The 25014-nt window shown below is 41.2% G+C and overlaps 1 protein-coding gene across 2 annotated transcripts in view; it reads right to left on the bottom strand.

Annotated features, from left to right (window-relative positions):
• Window positions 1–24666, bottom strand: part of bahd1 (bromo adjacent homology domain containing 1) — a 29171-nt gene extending 4505 nt beyond the window's left edge. The window contains exons 1-6 of one of the 2 annotated variants that reach the window (XM_029460802.1): window positions 24347–24666; window positions 6043–7773; window positions 2770–3179; window positions 2279–2438; window positions 2099–2178; window positions 100–191 (exon numbers count right to left, since the gene is read on the bottom strand). In XM_029460802.1, coding sequence (XP_029316662.1) covers window positions 100–191; window positions 2099–2178; window positions 2279–2438; window positions 2770–3179; window positions 6043–7645 — 2345 coding nt within the window. In that variant the 5' untranslated portion in view covers window positions 7646–7773; window positions 24347–24666. Of the gene's footprint in view, window positions 1–99; window positions 192–2098; window positions 2179–2278; window positions 2439–2769; window positions 3180–6042; window positions 7774–11935; window positions 12119–24346 lie in introns of those variants that run through there. The other variant, XM_029460801.1, reaches the window with a different exon arrangement.
• Between the last annotated feature and the right edge of the window lie 348 nt (window positions 24667–25014).

Genomic DNA, 25014 nt, shown 5'->3' with positions numbered 1-25014 from the left:
ATTCCCCTTCTCTCTCTCCCCGTTTCACGATCTGCACTTCCCACTATCATAAAGGCATCAAAAGCCCAAAAATATAAGTAAAAAAAAAAAAAAACTTACCGACAATACTGTGCCAATGTTAGGACATAGCATTTGTCTTCAATACAGGCCACACTGTTGACGTCCTGGTGACGAGAGGCAAAGATCTCATTCTGGAGAGAGAAAGATTCAGTCACACGTTAGCCCGGTCACAACATTAAAAAAAACAAAACTCAAAATTAAACGATTGATCTCTTAAGCCTTCAAAGTCTAAACATGTACACAGGGACTTTAAAAGACGACATTCATCTTCTTCAATGTACACACGCTCTTCTTTCTCTTCACTTCCACACGTACAGACAGACTCGCAGGAGCTCTGCTACTGTTCTCACACTGCTGCGTTTGTTGTTTGTTAGTACAGCCGAGAAACGACAGATTTCATGTGGTTTATTGTTTTTTAGAGATTTAATAAAGTGCAATTTGTTCCTTTGGGAGATTACTGATAACACCAAACAAGCACAACAGAAGCTGCTCTTCAACACGTGCGTCTCTTCATACACTCATCTCTTACAAACACATTGTCAGTTACTGAGTTAAGCAAACATCTCAGACGTCTTGAATTGTAATGTTTTCATTTTTATGCAAACTCATACTGTACAAATAGGAAGAAACAAATAGGAAGAGTTATTGCAAAAAGAAAAGACAGTGAAGCAAAAATACCCAGGACACTTGACCAACAGAAAAGAGAAACTGTGGCGATGTTGGTGTCATTGTATATTTCTCTTGTTGTCAGCAAATCTCATGAAAAGTCCAAAACTAACAATGCTTATTCGGTTTCTCAGTACTTCCTTCCCCCGTCTGTCTCTCAGCCCAAAACACTTCTGTTTCTACTGAAGACGTAGATCTTTAAAAACAGATCACAAATGTTTTATTTTATTTTGAAAAGAAGATGAGTCATTTAGGAAGCTGGGAACTTTAGTTTATAATATCACAAATAGGGCACTTGTTGGGGACTATTTTCTGCCGTGGATTAATACGTATAGTAGAGAGAATTTACCGCAGCAGGATGGTTTGTGTGGGATTGACTCAAAATAAACTACAGGGAAAATGTTTATGATAATGAGGGGACGTGTGGCTCATTGTTGTGTTTTAATAGTTTTTCTGCAACAATGGAGGTTGTTGACACAGAAGAATAAACTATATCAGGCTTTGAATACACAGACAAACAGTGCGAGTGAGATCAATTCATTGTTGGTTTTGTCCTTTTTGTGGAGCTTACTGACAAAAAGACAAAAAGACATATTATCAGCCTTATCATTTAATTAAATGTAAGTTTTAAAAGTCAGCTTAACTCACGGTTACGTTATTTCCACAGCTAACATGGCACAATGCATACATTTTCTAGCCATTCTTACCTGAAGGTTAATATACCTTGCACATGGATTTACAAGCAACTTGCACACGGTTAACTGCAGCTGTGTTTCAGGTGTACTGGTCTATGATTTTACATTTAACACCTGCCAACCACTCAGAAACCAGTATTTTAAAAAGCCATTAAAGGATTTTCTTCTCAGAGCGTTTGGCTGAAGAGCTTGTAGATACGTTATCACGCGTCTCACCGCTCTTCCAGCTGAGGAAGTGTGGCTTCCAGGAAGACAATCACTACAGCTTGCTTTGGGCTAGAACTTCTTTTTCGGCTTCGACATTCAACATCTATAAATTATTAAAACAAAAATACTTTTTTTGGAATATTGAGTGTAGATGCTAGAAAAGCAGTGACAAAGAAATGGTCTACGCCAGACACCAGAGGACTGGTAGGATATCATTTAAGAAGTATTTGTAATGGTTTCAGGGATAAAAATGAGGACATTTGAAGGGTGTGGACATGTATATTTCCCCGTAACCCCCTTCTTATGTTTGAATTAGTTTATTTGTCATTTATTCATTTGATCTTAAATCGAAAACACCTCACGTTCTATTTTTACATCTGATCATTTGATCATCCTGTAAAGGTATCCGACTGAAGATGTGAACTGCAGCCGTAATGTGATCCCAAATAAAGTAAAAAAGGATTTCTCACCTCACAATGTATACTGGGGTTGCGTCCCCCCTGTGTGTGTTCTGGACGGTAGTACCAAAACAAACTCATCATCAGCTCTCCTGAAGGAAAACAAACAAAAACACACACAGTTCACTTCAGTGCTCGAGCCAGTTATTACCGCATTAATTCAGTTCCTCCTGTGCACCGTATGTGTCCTACCTGACTCTGGCTCTTCCCACAGAGCTGAGATCTTGGCCACGAAAGGCAGAGACTTCTTTCTAGGTCCAGATTTCAGCAGAACAGTGTCTCTGACCCGGATCAGCTCCCCGTCCCTCTGGACTCCCTCGAAACACTTCCTCAGCACCAGAGCCTCCTCTCCCTATGAACACAGGCAGCAAGAAATACTGACTCCTCAAGCAGCCACACACTGATAAGCTGCGAGAAGCTGTGGAGTAAAAAAAAAAAAAAAAAAAAAGCTCCGAGATGTGATTTGTAATGAATGACTTCTCTGTCTCAGCAGAAATGTGGACAGTCAGGTGTTTGGACAAAACTCAAAAAACTGTGAAGAAGCTCTAATGTGACAATAATGCAGGTGTGATAAATCATCCCGAACTCTCGTAGGACAGGCTAGTGAAACGACCCCACATTTAATTACAAGCGACACCTACATGGCCGTGTCAGAAAGCACCAGCATGACTCTCTCTACGTACCACAGAGAAAACCTCCTTCTGAAAGGGCAGGCCAACTGGCTGCCAGCCGTTGGTGGATTTTTGGCGGCCGTTCTTCGGCTGCCTGGCAACCGTTCGCCCTCCGACGCTGGCAGAGCCGAGCTTCTGCTTCTTGTCCCTGTTGAGAAGGCAGACAGCCGAGCTGATGCTGCCGGTGCCGCGTGCACCAGACCTCGACCCGCTGGGCGACTTGGCACTCTGCGGACACTCCTTTGCCACCTTCAGCGGAGGCTGCGGTTGATTGGGGTCGGACAGCGGAGTCTGAATGTGGGGCACCGATTGGCCGGCTGGAGGCACAGTGGGAAAGGGGCAGCCAGTGAGGGTTCTGGGGCTGGGACAGATGGGGATGGAGGAGGGACTGTGATGGTCGTTGAGGGTTGATGGGTAGTCGTCTGAGGAAGGAGCAGAGAAGGCAACATAATGAAGTGTGACAGACGGTCCTTTAAGGAGCTGCTACAGAGATCAACAACCTTAAACGAGGTTACATAACAGACTTGAACAACACTCTATTGTTATTGGTTCCCCATAAAACTGACTGTGACAAACACCAACACTAACCCTAACTGTGTGAAACAAGGACAGGTTGTGCACACTCCCATGACACAGTTGTGGTGATGACATTAAGGTCAAGTAATAGTCAATTTATTTGAACTTGATCAGCAGCCTTTATTTCCTCCAACCAACTGAACAAATAGCAAACATACATCATTAGATTAAAACACTCTTTGTATCTAATGAGTATCAAAATCATAATATTGGGCTTTTAAGTACTTACATTTCAGAGGGAGACATTTGACTCTTTTACTGCACTACATTTATTTGACAGCTTTTTAATAGTCACTGCAATTTAAGATTTTATGAGCAAAACCTTTGCTGACCTTATAAATTCAGATTTATTGTTATAGATTCAATTATCCAACATTGTGTACTGTACAGTGGCTCAAAATAGCTCAGCCTCAACCTGCTACAACATTAACATGCTTCTAACACAGTTGGTCCCAGTGAGGAGCGTTACTCCTTAGGCTTCAAGCGCATTCAGCTGCTAATATTTCTGTTCTTTAGTTTTCTGTGGTTGTGTTTCACGCTCAGGTTTTTCTGTTTGTCAGCAGGATTACAGAATGACTACAGGCCCAAGTTTCATAAAACTTGGTGGAAGGGTGTAGCATGTGCCAAGGAACAACCCATTTTTGGAGAGGATCCAAATCACAGGGTGTATACGCAAATTATGTTTCACTTAACATTGAGAGATCATTTGTGCTGCATTCATGTAGTGTCGGAGTAATCAAAGAAACTAGTTCCACAGTCAGAACAACAACTTTTAAACAGATATCAATGTTTTGTTTAACCAGCAAAACAAACTCCCACACATCGTCTTTGTAGCATCCGTGGTGTCTCCACATTACCAAAGCTCATGAACACACCAAAGTCGGAGGAACGACTTCCCAACCCTGGAAATGAGACCGCCCGAGGAGCACGCGAATGCTCCACCGGCCTGGGCAGAGGTCTCTGCTCTCTAAGTGGCATTCTAGTTTCCGCTAAAATTTAAAAAGGCCCTGCAAACCCACACAGGTGTTTTCACTTTCACTCTGCTCAGGTAGATGTTTGGTCAGCAGGTCACCAAAGTCCAAATAAGGTGAAACAGGGTTACACAAGGAAGAACGTGAATCAAACCTTTTCTGTACACACCCATTCAGTACACTTAGTACCGAGAGGAAGTCTACTCAGGCAGAAAGGTGGCAACACCTGTGTGGGTGAACCACAGGCCTTTTCACAGCAGACATTTTTGACTCGTCATGGCAAGAAAACACCATGTGTTGCTAATAACATTAACGATGGCCACGTTCCATTCAAGTAAGCGCACAAGCACAATACCAGGATTCAGCCATCGTTCATTCTATTATTTACACCTGTGCTTTTCCTACTGTGACATGTCAATATGTCTTCTATGAAATCTATTTGTCAAAACATTTTGGCGCTCTTGTCGCCAGAGAGGCTCTAACCTCACAGGCTGACCTGCTTTTGGCTGCTGCAGACCACAGAAAGAGAGAGAGAGAGAAAGAGAGTGCGCAGCAGCAGCACACTGGTGTGTGTTCGCCTGTAATTAGTGTTGTTTTGAGGTCACATTCAGGTGTTTATAACCATACCCACACACATTCAGGCAGACACTCGGTGTCTGTGTGCTACGCCACAGACATCACAAAGAGTTTTCCTGTTCTGGTTCACATCTCTAACTCAAATTCATAGTAACTGCTGACACTCGAGCTCATACAATCAGCTCATTAGGTTTCAGCTGCACAGGCCTTGTATTCACTGTACGGCTGCTTGTATTCAAAATGTAGACAAAAGGGGTCTTGCCCTTTTTATCAGATTTTTTTTTGTTACCTCCCACGCAAGTGACATTCCAAAATGGGAGATTAAAAATGCCTGACATAATAGCTATTCTCAGCACATTGTACTGCTTTGGTAGCCGGATTTGGGAGGGGGGGGGCACTGTATACAAAATAACCTAATAACTATAGTGCACTCATCAACATTTTATACTTAAACTTATTACGGAATCCTACTGTCTTACTGAAGGGCCTTAGTAAGTTTGGGTTCCTTGTCATTGAGAGCTCAGCCTGTAGCTCTGCAGGAAGCTCTCAAGTGTGAAAAATAATATTCATTCCAAATTTGTAACAGAAAGCCTCAATAATAAACTGGGAGCAGAAAAAGAAAGAAATCAAGACATTTCTGCCTATACTGCTTCAATTTTGACCTTTTTTTTTTATCAGTCTTTTGCAAGCCTCCCGTCTCGACTTTGTGGAAGTGCAGCATGAAATCATTGGAGTAACATTTCATCAGCCCCCCATGATCTCTGGTTGTACACAGGCTGAAAGTGGACCCTTATGCTACGGTTTGTTTGATATTTCCAAGATCAGAAAGTAACCTTCAAGTTCAAGATTTAATGTACCTTTATGTTGTACTATGTGGTATTTTAATTACACTTATATGTTTGCCTTTTTCTTATTGTCTCCATTTGCTTTGCAAAAAAGACAAAGATTTAAGGTATCTTCACTACTACACTTTTATATACATCTAAAAGGATTCAAAAATGAAAGAGATAATGGACCCTTCTGTCCTGCCGTACATCTGAAGCACTTAAGGATGTTGTTACATAAATGCCATCAAGAAGACGTTAACTCATCTTATTGAATTCCCGACACACAGCTGGAGGTTGACAAAAATTAAACCTAGTAACGTCTTTTGTCTGCTCACCTCTTTTGATGCCGTGGTCACATTTGGTGCAGTCTGAGGGGCTGAAGGAGCACCCTCCTCTGGCGATGGCTGGAATCACACTGGTGTACGAGGAGTAGCCGTTGATCCTGCAGGGCTCTCCGTAGCACGCCTCCACTGAGGTGCAGCAGTACACTGGATGGGTAATCCCTGAGGGCTGTGGACCGGTGCTGGGGAGCAGCTTGGGCCTCTTGCCGCTCTTTGGGCACAAAGCCTGGGGTGATATGGGAGACTGGGAAGGGTCCGGGCGGCTGAAGTGGACGTAGTAGCCGGGGAAACAGTGCGGGCTGATGGTTACGGAATGTGGAGACTGAAGATGGTGGTGGTGATGGTGATGGTGGTGATGGTGGTGGTGGAAAACCTCGGACAGCGAGCCGTCCTCTGGTTCCTTGAAGGTTTTGTCCTCCAGGAAGAGGGCCAGTCTGTGACAGTACTCCACACACCTCTCCTGGGAGCAGCAGTAGCAGGAAGACACCTCAGACTCCACCTGCTCCTTTTTGATTGTTTTCAATGAGAATCCTAGCGAAGAGTCTCGATGGAGCTCCTGTTTGAGACACCCCCGTCCTCCCGTTGTGCCCTTCCACTCTGGATTCTCGCTTTTACACAAACTACAGCAACCCTGCGAGTCCAGCTGGGAATGCACCGGAACCTCTGTCCCCTGTTTTATGTGCTTTAGTTGGTCATCATGTTTGGGATGTGTTGTTCTTTTGGTCAGCATTGTTTCTCCACACACTGGTTTACAGCTGGTATTATCCTGAGTCGTAACTGCTGCTTCACTCCCACTCCCTCGCTTGGACTCAGTCTTCTTTTGCCGTTTGGTTCCATACTGGGCACTGGTGAGTTTGAGCAGCGTTGCAGCAGTGAGGCCTGCCTGACGCCGAGGCGTTGGCGCCAACAACGCCAACCAGTCGATGTTCTGAGGCTCCACTGCGGACCGCCTCTTTTTTTTAGGTCTTTCTTTAGGGTCTTCTTTCCCTCCAGGAGGAACCTTTTTGGTTTTACAACCACTCTGTTCAGTTTTAGTGAAACTATCTTTATCTCTGTTAGAAGGCTGTTGTTTCTTTGTGAGATTAGACATGAGAGAATCGTTTTTGAAGAGCAGCAAGCTGTTGAAGGCCTCAGCATTGAGAGAAGCCATTCTCCGCCTGCGAGGCTCAAAGACGGGTGCGGGAAACGTGAGTAAGGCGCCTGATTGGTTGATATTTGGTTCCAGTGCTTGCTGATTGGCTGTGATAGTTTTCTTGAGTCCAGATTTGGTCCTTCTTTGACTGGAGCTGGAGTGCAGCTTCTTCTTGACTTCACCCCTCTTTTGTTTCCCGGCCTTTAGTGCATTTTTTTCTTTACCCACAACTCCTTTCTCCTCCAGACGTGTGAGCAGGACGCAACAATCCAGCGCATCTCCATCACCCACTGCCAGTGTCTTCTTTCTATGTCGATGTGGCTCTTTCTTATCCTTCTTTTTCCTTCCTCTCAGCTCATCTTTTCTCTCCTTCCCTTTTTTCACACCACCTCCTTTCTCCTTGCTTCCCTTCTCCCTCCGGGGCTTCCCGCATTTCACAGCCTGGCTCCGCTGAGCTTTCACCATGGTCTCAGCGTCCGGGGGCAGAGCCGCCACCTCTTCTTCATCCACGGGATCCTACGATGGAGGGTTTGAGCTCAGAGAGAGCCTTCAGCGAGCATCATCATGGATCATCACCTGGGTCCATACACTCTCTGGGGAGACACAGATCAGACATTTAACTGTAAAGCTTAAGCCCAACGAAGACAAGAGACTGTTCGAGTGACTTAATGTAACAGACAGGATCTTTTGATGCATTATTCAACAACCGGTTTTAGTTAGTTTGCTGTCAATATGCAGTACCCCAGAGAATAAGACCACTTAGACAACCTTTCTCCTTGACATGCAAATACAGTGCACACATGAGATGAGATTATGAGAAACCGAGATAAAGAGCACATTATGTCATGTAATGCCTGAGGCCATATGTACTCTGAGAGGGGGAAGCCCTACTCTTTTTACACTTACATCACAATATATTAAGTCATTGATTTGAATCTGCTGCATATTTTTGATTCAGGATTGCAGCCAAATTAAAAACGAAAAAAACTAAACGATTGCCTTTTAGCCTTTGTATCAATAAAGACCATTTGAGTCCTTGAACCCATGTTGAAAGCACATTAATGACTCACAATCCACCAGGAGCTCAATATTACATGAGGCATTTAGGTGATGGATTTAATGTTTGATATGATGGATGCTTTTAGAAGTGATCTCCACAGCCTGTAGCTGAACTCTGCGAGTGGCACTGTGGTTTACCAAAGAGTACGTGGTAATTAAATTAAACATTAAAAGACTGCGAAGACTGTTTCACATAGAGGGAGTGTGTGTTTCAATTTCTACATGGTAAAAAAAAAAAAAGGGGCAGCGGACTTTTTAAAATCCCTGTGAGGTATGATCATTCTCCAACATTTGGAGACACAAAAACAAACAGTATGATCAAATGACTCATGAATTGATCATTAATTCACCGAAACAAGCTGAAGAAACACTCGTCGCACCACAGCCTCTTCAGTTTCCATGTCAACAGGCTGGTAACGGAGTACATCAAAGCACCTCCAGCAACTTTATAGTAGAAGACGCGTAATAAGCTTTACGATCCTCTGCAATGCACGCTCGTCCTCCTGCTCTCTCGACACCAAAAAAACACCTCACTTAAGAGAAAACCTTTAAAGTTAATGATGACTCAATGGCCAGTGACCTTTATTCAATGACACTCCTGCGTGCAACATAAAGAGATGGATCATCCTTCTTTCTGCAGCCCTGAAACAAAATTATACCACTTGACCTCCAAGTCAGCATGGGACTATTTTTTATATTAAGTGACTCTTCAGCCAGAACCCCAGCTTCCACAATCACACACTCTCAGAAATAACTGCGAAGTCTGAATCTCAGCTTCCAATAACGCTCGACACACAAATACATTCAACAAGGTTTCTTAACAAGCTGCTACTTATGATGAAACATTTGTCTGGCATGTCATGCTCATGTCATATTATTGTCAAATCTTTCAACATCTTCAAATCATTTTGTTGTCAATCTATAAAATGATCGACATGATTCTCGAAATGTGTTCTCGAAATGATTAGAATTAAAAGAGGTCACATGAATGTAGGGCTGCAACTATTACTTTCACTTCAATCTGCAGATTGTTGTCTTCTTGGTCTATAAAATGTAAAAAAGAATAGCAGAAATGCACCTCATATATGCACTTGACGTATTCAAATGTCATCTTTAGTCCAATGTATGGTCCGCAAGCTAAAGATATTCAATTAAACATGTTATTTAACAGAGAAAAGCCGCAAATACTCACGCTGGAGGAGCTGGAACTAGATCATTTCTGCTTAAGAAAGACTTAAATGGTTGTAAAAATCGATTTTAAATTAATTTTGTATTGATCAACTAATCCAATAATCAGTTTCAGAACTGTATGAATTATATACGGTATACATGCGAGTTAATGAGAGGAAAAGGTCAGGACTTTCTCTGATCCACAGAGATACAGAGATGCAGTCAAAGAGAACATGTGTGTGTGTTTGTGTTTAAAATCTTCCTACACTGTGGTACAAGTTGCCTTTGCTTACAATAAAAACATCACAACTGATTTCTGCTGCTGTTGTTTTTCCACACGCCCGTTTGTCTATATGCCATTTCCTGTTCCATCCCTACAATATGATATTGTAACGGCCATAACACAATTAATACTTCAAATCATTTGCGGTCAAGTAACAAGCGTCTAAAAAAAGAGAATGATGACGGGATATGACTAAAAGATTCATGCACTTCATCTTCATCTCATCACCAAGTGTTCAACAAATCTGCTATTCTTTTCCAACTTGTTATCACGTAACACCTAATGAAGGCTTGGGGGAAACAAAACCGAGTGCAGCTCTTGTTGAAGTGCTTTAATTACAAGGAGCAGACAGTGTGAGGAGTTTACTCTGTGTCTCAAGCTTTGTTTTCTTCCACACTGAAACCTGAACATACCATGTGACTGTTGTAAGCTGTTGCATCATTTTACGGATTCTTACAATTATTGAGAACATACCCAGTTGAGTCCTACCACAAATGCAAACCCACCGTGGACGCGACTCTCTGGCTGGACATTTTCAAAACCATCTCATAGCTCTGTCTGCCCTTATTGCCGAACGACTCGGTGAACCGTGAAATACAATCCACGAGAGAGAAATTTAATTTCCAGATAACAAGAGGACAGAAGGAGCCTCACATTGAGTTTCTGTCTGCGGATATCAAATCAAGTTGCTTTATTTGAATAAGACAAGCATGCACAATGGAAGGACAGGAGCTCATTGAAGAGCATCATTATTATTATTCCCAGCTAGACCTGCGCTGAACTTACCACAACAAATAAAACAATAGGTTAACATCAATACTGTGGTCTGATATTTACACACACACACACACACACACACACACACACACACACACACACACACACACACACACACACATTTTCATTTCTCTTTTTTAAATGAAAGAACACCTACAGGTGTTAATGAAAGTGACATCTCTGAAGCTTGATTTATTTTTAATTTAGAGGGTTCAAGGGTGGTTTAAGAATCTGAGGGGTCAGGAGATGATTAACGGGAGAAGACAAAATCAGAAGCATATCTCTTCTACATTTATGTTTTTCAGGATTTACATTTCCATAATTGGGAAATTCTGGACACACGCCAGAAAGTTTGGAAACCAGTCATTTACATCTGTGTTTCACAACACTTTTGGCTCAGCAATGTGGATTTGTGATCCCCTCATTGCAAATTATGACTAAAGAGGGATTTTTTTTTTTCAAGGTCTGAAAAGATGAAAGTATCTGGTATTTCACAAGATCAGGGGAATTATTAGAAACAACATGTCACATTTAACAGAAATACTTTTGTTATCATCTTGTGACTCCTTAGATTCACTATTTAATAAGAAGATCGAATGTAAACACAGACTTCTACGTCTGAAAAGACATTAAAGAACCCTTCCTTAATCATTACACAATTTAAAGTAAATGGAGCATAACTGACATATAAAACCCACTTTAAAACTAATTGTGTCCCTCCTCTCTGTGGCACGTTAACTGTATAGCCTACAGTTTAATGTGTATCTGGAGATAGAGGAAGTGGCTGTGCTGTCACATCAAGAATCATTCAGAGGAGGGACATGGTGTAGAGCCATCTTCATCATTAGAGGAAGAAGAAAAAAAGCCCTGAGGCAGGAGCTCTCAGGAATCTAAGCTGGTGTGTTGCTTCAGATAGTGATATCACCACAAGTCCACTTTCCAGGAGCAAATCAGCAGTTCAACAATCCTCCACTAACACTAACCATCCTCCAACACCAACACCTCCCTTCACCTCCATGCAGGTTCAGGCACTAGCAGTTACAAACACACCCACATCCACTCATGGATCTGGCTTATATCAAAGCAGGGGGGGGGGAAAAATGCAATTAAGGGCAGCGTTATTGCACGTATCGTAATAAGGCTGTGCAACAAAAAAAAAAGAAAAGAAAAGAAAAAAAAGGAGCAGACTCGCCTACTGGAGCTCGTAGTTGGCCATGGTGGTGTTAATCTGACAGCGTGCCGTAGCAGGAGTGCAGGTTGTGATATGAGAAGTAAAAAAAGCTCCACAGCGGTGAAACGAGTCTAAAACATCGGAACATCCTCGATCAATGTGGGGTCTGAAGCGCTGCTAGTTAATATCAATATCATTAGGAGCTCGTGTTACAGCCGAGTTGTTAGAAGCAGGCTACACAGCGATCCTATCATCTCCAACTGTGACGGGAATTACAGCCGCGATTCATCATTACCTTGCGTGTCCCGTCGCGAAATGAAAATCTCTCCGTCCTGTTTGTGATGGTCAGTTTGTACCCAGTCGGGCTGTCGACCTGGGGAGCGATCCGCGGACCAAACAGCCCACAGTAGCTGGAGACATGGTGAACAAATCGGTGAGCGGTGACCTACTTCCGAAGTGGCATGCTGGAGATAATATTCATGCGCTGCCTGCATTCACATTCGCCGTTGCACCGGGACATCCCTCTTTAACGCTCATGTTGCTGTAATATTCCTGCAGGGACTAAACTATGTCCGCAATCATCACTGGGGATGTGTGTGTGTCCCCCCCCCCCCTCCACTTCACGGTATTTTTTTTTTTACTCCAAAAAGACATTTGAACCTGTATTTTATTTGCCTGCAATATGTCCTATCATTAGATTGTATAGCTCTATTTTAATGGCCAGAGCAAAATCATCCCACTGGAAATGACCAAACTTCCACCAAATCTAACCTCATTTCTTCAAAACAAGGTCGGCAAGAAGTAATCATCTCAGAAATAGGAAGGTTTGCCACAAAAATAAGCTTAAAACCCAAGGATAATAAGTAGAAATTGGGGGGAAATTAGTAATAATGTTGACAGCTGACTGCAAAATAGGTCCTATTGGGCTGTTATAGAGCCAAACGTGACGGTAACTCACCACTAAATGTTTAACAAGTCAATAGGGAAATAGGCTGCTGTAGAAATAGCCTAAAGACTGTAAAATATAATTATAGCCTATAAAAAAACTATCACTATAAACTCGTGCTAAGTGCCAGCAACATAAACATCATTAAGATCACTGATGAGCACTACATCCATAATATACAGTAAATCCCTAAATGAGTATTGCAGTTTTATCTCATTTACTGTATCACTTTCTCTTAGTAAGGAAAATAGAAATAGGCTTACATTAAGGGATAAAAATCAGTAAACTATAATGCTAATACTAATATTACCCAGATACACCACTGTGACATGCAAGAAAACTCTAGGTCATAAAGAAATATAGTCAGATATTAAGGTTCAACTATAACATCCATTTAAACTCACTATTGAATGTGTACTGACATATTACAGAAATCCTATAAAACACTATAAGACAACTATAAACTCGCTGTGTGTAAAACACACTGCGTCCCCGTAGCTATAGTAATAAACGTAAACTGTCAACTCTCTAATGAGTATTACATCTATAGTATAAATCCAGTGATGGAAAAACGCAAGTATCCTCTTAACGAGGCTCAATTACTGTATTCTCGTATCTTTAAAAAGGAAAATATTCAATAAACTGCGCTGAAAAATACACACATATCTGATCACACACGTCACATGAAATAAAACTATAGATCCTATCGGAATATTATAGTACAAAACACCATGTAGGTTAACTTTAAACCATTTAAATCTTTAAATCCACATAGAAATATTGTATAATAAAATAAAACACTACAAAATCATTATACACTTACTGTGTATAAATCCCTTTACGTGCAGCTAACAGCAGCATACACATTATCAAGCATATGATGATGGATCTACAGAATGATTTAAGATATTTTACATTTCCACTGGTTCCAGCATCTCACATGTGATGAATCTCACATGTGATGAATCTCACATGTCTTCTATCATAATAAACTGAATATTGTTGTGTTTTGATATCAGTTTGACAATATAAGACATTTGAAGATGTCTTATTGGGCTCTGAGAAGATGTGATCGTCATTTGTTAGTATTTGACGGCATTATATAGACTATTTTAATAAGTATTACATCAATCAATAATGAAAACAATAATTAGTTGGAGCCCTATGATAAACACGATACAATAGGATGATTATATAACATAAGATCAATGTAAATTCATTGTGTAGAAAACACATTAAGTCCCAATACATCAACATAAACATCATTAAGATCAACTCTCTAATGAGGATTACATCCATAATATAAATCCCTAAAGGAGTATTGCAGTAATTTTATTCCTGTCAGATTAATGACGGCAGAAATAGAAGCACGTATCCGTCTTAATTAGTCTCATTTACTGTATCCTCTGCTCTTAATGATACGTGGAAACCAATAATGAGTGATCCGTCGCTGCTCGTCATTTATCACCCTACTACAGGAGAAAACACACACACACACACACACACACACACACACACACACACACACACACACACACACACACTGTGTTGTTTGTTGTTTCTTAACAACAAACTGATTGGAAAGCCACTATGCTATCAAGTTAGCATGTCGTCAGAATCGAGCTTAATTGGGATAAATGCTGATTGTCCTCATCAATATCAGCTTTGCAATGTGTAATTAAGAGCTGTAAACAAGCTGAGTGTGTTGAGTTAATGAGGCGTGAGCACCGGGGGAAGCTAAGGGAGGAAAGACTGCTGAGAGCTGACCTGCACTGCAATAAACAAACTGCAACACACTGCAGAGAGATGCACGACACCGACTGGGACGACTAAATGCTTCCTCCATGCAGGAAGCGCTCACTCACTCACTCACTGGTGATGATACAGACATAAAGCGCCTGACATCTATATTGCTTAAAAGCACATAGTTAAAATCTTAAAAAAAGATGAAAGATGCTTTGAAGTTCCAAAGAGCTCGAGAGTGATAATTATCTTGTGGGTTCATCGCTCAGAGCGACTTCTTTCACATTACATTTGATCCATTGTTACTATCAAAACATTGTTTATAGCTGCTTTAAATACTTGCTTAAAAGGCACATTTCCCTTTGGTGTAACCTGGTTTTCAATACTTTATTGACATTATAGGAGTTTTGATCAATTCCCACTGACAGTAAGAGTATCCAGGCATTCAGTGTGAATCAGAATTTCAACACGTCAAATAATATGAAGCAATTCAAACTGTGTTTTTCTTTGTCATTTTCAAAAATGTAAGTACCGAACAAAACATTTTTAGGGGACCAACATATTACAATTTACTTTCATGAACTGAAAAGTAAAGGGTTTAACAGTAGTAGTGACCGTACGCTGCTTTAACTTCTATTCTACTCTAAATGGGACCATATTTTACTAAATTAACATTCTGCTGTATTGAAGAAAACCTGAAACTAGTGGTTGAGAACATAAACTCATTGGGAAAATGTTTACTGGAGGTAATAAATAAAAGAGTAGGGGATTCATTTTCTCATAGACTTCTATACAATCAAACTTATTTTTGAAACCAGTGGAGTCGCCCCCTGCTGGCCATTTGACATAATGCAGGTTTCAGGCACTTCCGCATTGGCTTCACTTTTCAGACTGGGAGGTTGCCACTTGATGTGTTCACATGTTTGGCCCATAAAAATAATTCTGATAAAACACCCAAGATTAGTGTCACAAGCCTTTTCTTAACCTTGTGTTTTTGTTGTTGTTGTCTTCTACTCTGTAGCACCTTGGGATTGCTTTTAGCCTTGAAAGGCGCTTTACAAATAAAATGTATTATTATTACCAATTCAGTATCCAACCAAATGTGAGATATGGTTACAATCTTCCCTTTTGTTCCTGAGTTACGGCGTTGAATAATGTCCGGAGCAGTGTTTTTGAATAACATTATGATGTTACAGTGACGTTGACCTTTGACCTTTTGGATACAAAATGTCATCACTTCATCCTATTAGACATTTGTGTGAAATGTTTTCATAGTATGCATTCTTGAATTATAGCCAACAGACGTGTTTTGTGAGGTCACAGTGACCTTGACCTGAATCTTAAAAAAAAAAAAAGTTTGTGCCAGATTTGAAGTCATTCCTTCAAGGCGTTCCTGAGATATTGTGTTCAGGGGAATTGGACGGACGGAAAACATAATGCCTCCGGCCACAGCTCCCGCACGGACGGAGGCATAAAAATGATCAATAACCATGAAAAATCAACATTGTGGGAGGCAAAATGTGTGAGAAGTGAATAAAATACAAATATGTTGTTGTCTCTTTTACAAGCATGCAAAGAAGGGCTCTTAAAAACTGTGGTTACTTGACAGGGGTCGAGTAGTTCAGGATAAGGAAAAGTGTTCATTCATGTCAGGTCAACAGTATTTCTTAAGAGTTGCGTGGTCTTTTGTATCGTCTCGGTTCCAGACCATTTTCACATCAGATATCTCCACAATACATTTGGCCTTGTACTCCAATTCAACACAATCTTGCCCCAGAAACTCTCATCTCAGGAAATATTTACTGAAGATGATGAATTTTTTTATTCTAAAAAAGTGGAAAGATAGCATCAGGGAGAGTGAAATAACACAGTAATACTTTATTGATCCATTTCTCCGCTTGCCCCTGCCTGAAAAGTCAGAGCTCAGATTGCTACAGACCAGCAGTCCTACAGCTGCCAGAGCGTCCGTGCACTGAGAACAAAAAGCTTACAACATATATAGGCCTACAGTGTGCTCTTGGACTGAAAGATTCTTCATATAAATGAAACAAGTTTGCGAACTCTTCCTTTCACATGTAGAAATAACATAAATGTGTTCTCTGTGATTTTTAAAGATGGATGGAGCGCAGTACCGCTTGGATTTACTGTTTTCGGCAGCAGGTAGCAGTTTTCATTTGTTTAAAGTCCACTGTACACCACCAGCCCAGCACCAAATGGCACCAAAGGTAACCGACTAGCTGGTGAACACAGTGAAGCCGTTAGATGCTGGAGAGCCAGATATTTCCCTCAGGAGTTTGTAGAGAACAGAGTTAATATAGAGTAAATGTTGGACTTACACTCATCAGGTGGCCAGAAACACAACTCGTCGTGAATGTTAATGTTGCTCTGTAACTGATGGACTAGAAGTCGTCTATATAAATCTGGATTTATAAGACTGTAAATCCAGCAACCAGTTGCTAACACGTTTGCCAGATCAACTTAAATTAATGATGATATGTCAAAGTTACGTTGTCCACAAGTGGCTAAAAATAAATCACTTATTTCTAGTTTAAAAGCACTTGTGCAGGCGCGTTACGCATAAAATGTAAGGTTTTAGTGAAAATACATGCGTTTGGGCATTAGAGAGGCTTGGATTGTACTGCACCAGCTGTGTGAGCGTTTGTAAACAGGATGTTTTGATATAGTTTTGCTGTTGTTAAACGCGGCCCCCCATTCGCTTTAATTCATCAAGACTTTTCTCAGATTTTGATTCTTCATTCACCGTGGAGGCATGCAAGAAAAAACTACGTTTTGTTCAAGAATTCAAGGATACACGCGGCGGACAATTGATATACCATTGATCATTTTGGGGGTGAAGTATTCCTTTAAGTGACAACACTGCTTTTTTTTTCAACTCAAACTAGCGTGTATGTGTCGGTGCTCTCATGGAAGCTAAAAGTGGTTTGTCAATCTGTCCCTGTCCCCTGTGAACAATATTTGTGTGAACAGCAGCAGGAGTTTAGAGCTGGGGAGTGGAGTTGAACAGGTAAACACCCATCCTGAGTGATGTGACTGTGATTACATGCAGCAACGATGTATTAATGCACCAAAGATGTAATTAACATCCAAATCCCTAAACGGCCTGTGAATATTTTAGTCATACAAAGGAAAGCGCCAAGAAGCTGTGCAGCATCACACCTGTTGAAAATGTCCTGGCACTGCTTATGAATGTGAGGCAAAATGTTTACCGATACAGCGGGAGCCGAGGTGAGGTGTACAGCAATCTGACATTGAAGCGAAACATGTTTTCAATGTGATGAGTCACACAGTATGCACGTAATCAAGTGAAGTCATTCAGGAGGCCTTATCTCTTCTAACCACTGCAGCAACCATGTCATTGCCATACAACTGGCTGAAAACTGTCTGTCATGAGTATTTGTGATATGCATGAATGGCGGAGACGATGCGGTACTCGACTGGTTCGTTTGTGTGATAACCTATTGATGCAGGATATCGTTTGTGTGGGTTTTAGAATCTGATCACAACACAGCAACATGTTGTTATCTGAGGGACTTTAGCACAATAGAAACTCTGATAGATGATAAAGTACATGTGAAAAATGAAAGGAGGCATAGACACCAACACCTTCTTAAACATCACTTTCAAGAAGAAGGACCCACAACGGCATAGTTTGAGACACTGAGAAAAGCGCGCAGAGCCTTAATTTCTATTCTTGCCCAACATATATACATTCAAACACTTTTAAGGACCCATTTCTATTTACAAAAACTTAACTTAACTTTTCCCCCCTCAAATTCACAAACTTTTAAGGATCTCAAGTACCATTTCAAGTGGGAACCATATATAGATTGTATATATAATGTTCAAGCTTTGAAACGTACTGCAATAGTACGTGAGAGTCTGAATCCTGACTTTGCACACAACTATATAAATGTAACGGTTGGAAACCACACGTCTGCTGTTATTTCTCTGCTTCAACGTGTGAGCCTACAGATGTAGAGATGACAGTTCAGCACTACAGAGCAGATACAGGACAGGAAGTGTAATTATCTGCTTCTACTGTTCCTCTTCAAAGAGACGGGGCAAGATGCCAGACAGCCTGACTGGCAATGAGGAAGAAGAGAAAAAAGAAAAGAAAGACACAGATAGAGAGAGAGATACTGATGAAGACTTGAATAATAAATTAAAAAAAGATCGAAGCAAAGCGTCAGAGAGGATTGGGGAAAGTGGAGACGGAATCTCGCACCTCACATCTCACCAAGAAAGAGAAAAGTGAAACTGAGTAGAAATCAGAGGGGCAATTTTTCACATTCACCAGGCTTTTCTTTGCCTGACAGCTCCTCAGAGATATACACTTTGACATGGACTTTCGGAGAGAGCAAGCGAGAACAAGGGAGAAGACAAATTAAGAGAATGTGTGAGAGACAGCGACTGGGACAGGGGGGAGGGAGGGAGAGGGCAAAAGACAAGAGAGTGATGGATTGAGATAGCACAGAGACAGAGAGAGATTGTCATCATCATCATGAACAATGACTCTCTGATAGAGGAGGATTTTCAACCCAGCGGAGGAAGGAGCAAGGAGGGGGCGGCCGCCCGCCTGCCCACCTGCCAGGGCCTCAGTCATGCTTTTAGCATCTGCCAAACTGAAGGACGCTTGGTGCCATGTGCTTTTCACTGAAGGAGTCTGACGTTTGTCCATCACAGTGAGGGCTTCTGTTCGGTTAGGCCTCAGCCAAACAGGGTTTAGTATCCCCCCCCCCCTCCACACACACACATACACACACATGCTCACACCCCATGTAAACAATCCCAGTGTGTGTGAGGAGCGAGCTAGCCCCCAGCTCTGAAAGCTCCACATCCACTGCAGCTGTGGGGCCGGCCAACAGCTGACGCCGGGTCTCTGCTCCGTTTCTGCTTCCATCCCCACCAACCCTGCCCCCTCTTCTTCTGTGTTTCCATGAAACAGACCTGTAATTTTCACAGCTGTGTCTCGGGCATTGTGCCAGGGTGAGTCAGGGGAAGAGAGAGTGGGAGAGAGGGAGAGTCGGGCTAATGGCTTTTAGAGGAGGCTACAGCACGGCTTTGCTAATCCGGAGACACTCAAGATTCAAATCAGAGAAATATTCAAAGAGCTGAACTAGATTATGATCCAACTGCGAAACTCGATAGCATTATAAAACATAAAGTTCTGTATATGATATGGTGGCCACAGAGCATTATTCAGGTTTACAACCTGGGTTTTCCCTGTAATATCTATTGGTTAGAAACCATTGTACTGTTGCAAAGTAACAGCTGCAATCTGGGAGCACTTTGCCACAATAAAGTCAGACAATCAGACAGACAGGCGGTAATGAGGTCAACTGTTTATCTATACATGTTATTTGGAGGTAAAAACCAAAAGCGAGTGCACCCGAAATGACAGTAATAATCCCAAATTGCAGGAAATCTTTTTGCACGCACAACTAAGTAAGTACAGTGGGTCAAAGTTGAACCAGGAAGTGGGTCTGTGCACTGTGATCCATGTTTTCAACGGAAAGTTTGGCTCATCATTTTGCTGTCTGCCTTAGTTTTCTTCTCTAATTAAGATGGACTAATTTTTCGGGTTGTATTGTCTCAATGTTGGAGTTTTCTTGCCCTTTCGGACTTCTTTTTAGCAATGTCGCTATAAACCCAGATCTCATTAAAAGAAAACAGATTAACTGCAGAGAATAACGGACACCTGTGCTGCGGTTGCAGAATTCTTCAGGGTCAGGGGTTAAAGCACCGGCATTCAACTGGTTTGGGCTCATTTGTATAGAAAAATATACTATTATTATTATTATTATTATTATTATTATTATTATTATTATGGGCCTCAAAGTGGGTCCTGCTTTATTACATGATCATGAAAGGACCTCACTATGTAATTAATCTAGCTTTAAGACATTCAAGGCTTCACAGTAGGTTTGGTCTCAGAAGTGAGCTGAACACTACAAAGTAAAATACAAACAAATTATTACATTTTAGGAAATCAAAACATTAAGATTAAAAGGTGAAGAGCTTTTTTTAAAGCCCTCTGTAGTGCCTGTTGGTCTCCTTTTTAGGCTGTTTAAACCTGTATGGAGCATGAGAGGCTTGTTTCAGTGTTGTTTTTGTGTGTTGCATATCCCTGCATGAATGTGGGGCCCAGAAATTCATTTATGGCCTCTGGGCCCCTGAGCAGGTTAATCCAGCTATGACCTCAGCAAAAAGCTTGGTGAGTGCAACGTTATTATTAACAACAGTTAGAAAACTAAAACCCAAGTTGTAATATTTTTCAATTTTTAATTCCCCTTTATAGTGTGATTAACAAAGAGACCCGAACAATTAGGCACAAACTACAACTACATATCTACGACTACATCTTTTCATCATGCCATCATTTATATTTGTTTTACTAAGATTAATACCATCATCTTGGACATTTGAGATTATCTGCATTTAAAATAACCCAGTGGTGGAAGAATCATAGTAGTAACACCACAGTGAGGAAACATATTTTACAAATAAAAGTCATGCATTTAAATGCTTACTTTATTGCTTACTTAGCTTCAATTACTCATTATGCAAAATTGCCCATTTCAGATTATTATATATTATATTAAATATTTTTAAATGAGTGATGCATTATTATGTTCATAATTTTAATGTGCAACTAGTAAAAGTGGAGCTCATTGTAATGACTGTATATGCTGCTGGGTAACTTAATCTACATACGTCACAGTTTATTAGTAGATATATATTTTGTGTTAACAATATAAATCTGCAAAGTAACCCTCAGAGATGTAAAGGAGTAGAAGTGCAAAGTAGCCTAAAATGCAAATACCCTTTTACAATTTTAAAGTACAAGTACTTTAAAATTGTACTTAAGTACAATACTTGAGTAAGTACTGCAGCAGCCACATGGATATGCAAATCTCGCCCAAAGCTGAAGCTGCTGACAAACGGAGAAAGTATCAGCAACTGACAGCAATAGGTTTTTTATTTCGTTAACTTAACATAAAGAAGACATAAGGTAGCTTGTTCTAAATGACATCCATAAAGAATCCTGCCCAGGGAGCCGAGTTCATGTTAGATAATATTTAACATCCTCATGTAGGGCACAGCAGTGTGACCATGACAAGTGTTTTGGAAAAAAGGGATGTGTGTCAGTGTACTTTTCCAATGCCACTCCATGAACAATAAAGTCATTCATGGGTGGGATGATGTTTTCACTTTCCTAAAAATAAATGTTCATGCATTTGATTTACAAGATGAACCACACAATAGTAAGAACGATGATAATGTGTTTATGAATATGCCAACATCTTTTCTATCAATTATAGTCTTCTGACCACATATGGTCTGTATCTGAGCAGGAAGTAGTTGTCTCCTTTGAGACAGCGAGGAGGACATGTTTGGGTGACAGGAGGCTTGTCGTCTTCCCCCTCCTCCTTCTCCTCCTCCTCCTCCTCCCCTCTGTGGCCACAACAGGACACTTATTCAAAAATAATGGGATTATGTACAGGATTGATATCCAGCTTTATGGCTCACGTGTGGGCACTGCACCTCTATTCAACATGTTGCTATGACAAGCCTGTCAAAGTGGGCTGCGGAGAACTGACTAGACACAAATCTACCACGACCTCCAGAACTGAAACTCCACTGTCAGGCTTTTTCTGTCTACACGGGGCTTTACAAACACCATTATATTGAAGAACTCACTGGGCAACTTGTACGTCATGCATTATGACCCTAATGTCATGTCAGAGCATGTACTTTTCAACTGCCTTTTACAGCAGGAGGTGTTAGGCAGACCAATTTGATGTTTGTTTTTTTATCAAAACATGGCTGCAGCAAACTCTTTCCATTCGGGAGTAATCCGCTAATTATTTCCTTGATTAAACACTTAATCATGTAATCTACAAAATGTCAGAAAAGTGAAAAATGTCCAGAAAAAGTCCAAATTCCGTTTTTTTTTTCTCCATCCGACAGCGGTGGAAGAAGTATTAAGATCCTAAGATACCAACACTATAGTGAAAGCAATACATGTAAAAGTACTGACGTATTGTAGAAAGAGCTCTGTGCATCTTCCAGCAGCATGCAGCTGAATCTTCTTAGTTCGAGGGAAAGTGGAACAACAGGAGTGGAGCACACGGATTGCTTTACAGACTAACATTTCAACAGTGCTGTGTATTCATCTGAGTCCAAACGGACACAGACATAAGGCACACACATAATAGTCGGCATAGAACAGGTGCACAATCATCACTTGATAACTATCTTTCTTTCACTCCGGAACATCATGAAACCTTTATTCACTCTGTAGACTTAACACTTTACAAAAGGGAACAACAGCACTGTTGAGACTACAACCTATCACAACCCCTTCAGCAGAAACACACTTCTAAAAGCTGGTAATCACTAAAACAGCTCATCTAAAATATGACAACTGGCCAATTCTTGAGCAGTGTAAAGCTGTTGAAATGAAAGACTGAATCTGTTAGAGGGGTTAGCCCACAGCATCTGTCTACATGGGAGAGGGAATCCCTGTTAAGAAAACAGGAGCTGCCACTACTTCCTCACGGACCATAACGCATACTCTTCTTTGGCTGGCGGGATCTGTCCTCAAGAGTGATTCATCCTCAACTAATATCAGCTCAGTGCCTCCCTTGATCACATTATCCCAATATGAGAGACAGACTTTTTCATTTAGACGCAATAAAGATAACACCACTGAACACGGTCTCTCTTCAGTTGCTAAAAAAACGAACAGGCTTTTCCCCACCACTGTGGCAACTGTGCATCGAACGCATCAAATACTTTACACATCAACACATTGGTAAAAAATAAATACACGTCATAAAATCTGTCATAAACTGCAGCAGCACACAGAAATCAGAAATGCATTACCCTTCATGGAGGCAGTGCTTGTAGTTTCTGTAACTTAAATCTTGTTGTCATTATGTGACAGGGTTGTGGCACTTGGATCCAATATCCAACCAATTATCCAAATGACGATTGTACACCTGTTGTCCATTTTTGACTTGGGTGAAGTCACAGTGGTGTCAGAACGTTAATCTGTTTGCACTATTAAAGGCTGTAAATCAAACAGCGTGCTCCAGTCCCCCTTTTCTCCCTTTGCAAGTACAAAAGTATTATCTGTGAAATCTGTGAAACTACAAGTATTTAAAGTACACGTGAAGCAGGACGGCCCATGTTCGTTTTATAATATCATAAATGATATTATTGGATTATTATTACTGAAACATTCACATATAAAAAGTAGTATTTTAATATGTAATGCATCATGTTGACGAGGGGCTCATTTCATCTATTTGATATACTTGTAGGTGTTAATATGTGAAATACATATTAGTAGATAATATTTCCCTTTGAGAAGTAGTGGAGCTGAATTATTAAGTAGCATAAAATGAAGTACTTCAAAGTTGTACTTAAGTTAGGTACTTGAGTTAATGTACTAACCGCTTATTACGATAGAAAAGCGCCCAAAATCCACATCTAAGAACCTGGAAGCAGTGGATTTTGGATATTCATGACGCTTCAGTTACTAATTGATTAATCGGCTCATCATTCAGCTATAGATCCAAAAGAAACAACCAATCAAACACCACCGGGACATGTGTTCCTGTGGTATTAGCAGGCTTTCAAAAACATATTTCACCTCCATCAAACAACCTTTAATGTGACAAACACGAGCTCCACATGCAGCAGAGTCCAACCTCAAACTCCAACAGAAGCTGCTCGAGTGACATTTTCTGCGATCACGAGCTGGAGGAGTCTCAGCCGAGGCTTCACTCACCGTATAGGCGATAAAAGACCACTAAAGTGAAGCAAGAAGTCACAGAGATGTCTAAAAGTTTCCTCTCAGGTTCACAGATCACCACCCAAAAGAAATAATCTGTTTATCTGACACATTACTCCAACCCGGAGCTCGATCCTGTCCTGCCTGACACTTTCAGTTTGGCCCGAGAAGCGATAAGAGTTGTTGTGTCTTACCGCTTTGCAGACTGGAAAACAACCCGATCTGAAGAAGGAAGATCACTTCCACAGGGCGAGAGAGTGATGCGTCAGGTGTACGCTTCTCGCAAGTGAAGGAGGAAAACAGAGTGGAGGGCGACTCATGTTGAGTTGATCCGCTGAAGCTTTTTCTCCCTCTCTCTCTCCCCCTCTCCCTCTCTCTCTCTCTTTACTCCAAACTGCACTGCTGCGTGCGCTACGCGTAAAAATCCCCAGTTGGTACACTTTAAACCACAATCCCGGTTTAGAAGACGAACAAAAGGCGTGCTAAGCATTCAGCAAGCTCCCTGCAAACTACGGCTCACTTCAGCGTGTTTTTACATAACAGCATCATCCGCTTTTTTATGTTGACGCATCATGTAGCGAAAACATGGAGTTTCTTAAAGGGCCACGGACGCGCCGTCCACATGTCACCGTCCTCCCCGGCAGGCAGCAGCCCCGCTGTGGCTGACAGATGGCTTTCACCGAGTTAATGTCTTTAAGCCCTGTTCTTTTGACACTTGTATTAACCCTGGCAGGCAGCGAAGACTGGGGGAGCTGGGCTCTGAATGAAGGATCTGTGGTTTGTCAGCTCATGACCAAAACCTGCTCTGACATGTGACTGCATGGTGCCTCCTGGAGCACCGATGTGGAGGAGTTACTTGTCT

Source organism: Cottoperca gobio, chromosome 22 (assembly GCF_900634415.1).
Source record: "Cottoperca gobio chromosome 22, fCotGob3.1, whole genome shotgun sequence".
In the NCBI taxonomy this organism is placed as follows: Eukaryota; Metazoa; Chordata; class Actinopteri; order Perciformes; family Bovichtidae; genus Cottoperca; species Cottoperca gobio.
This window is presented reverse-complemented; position numbering and strand designations above follow the sequence as displayed.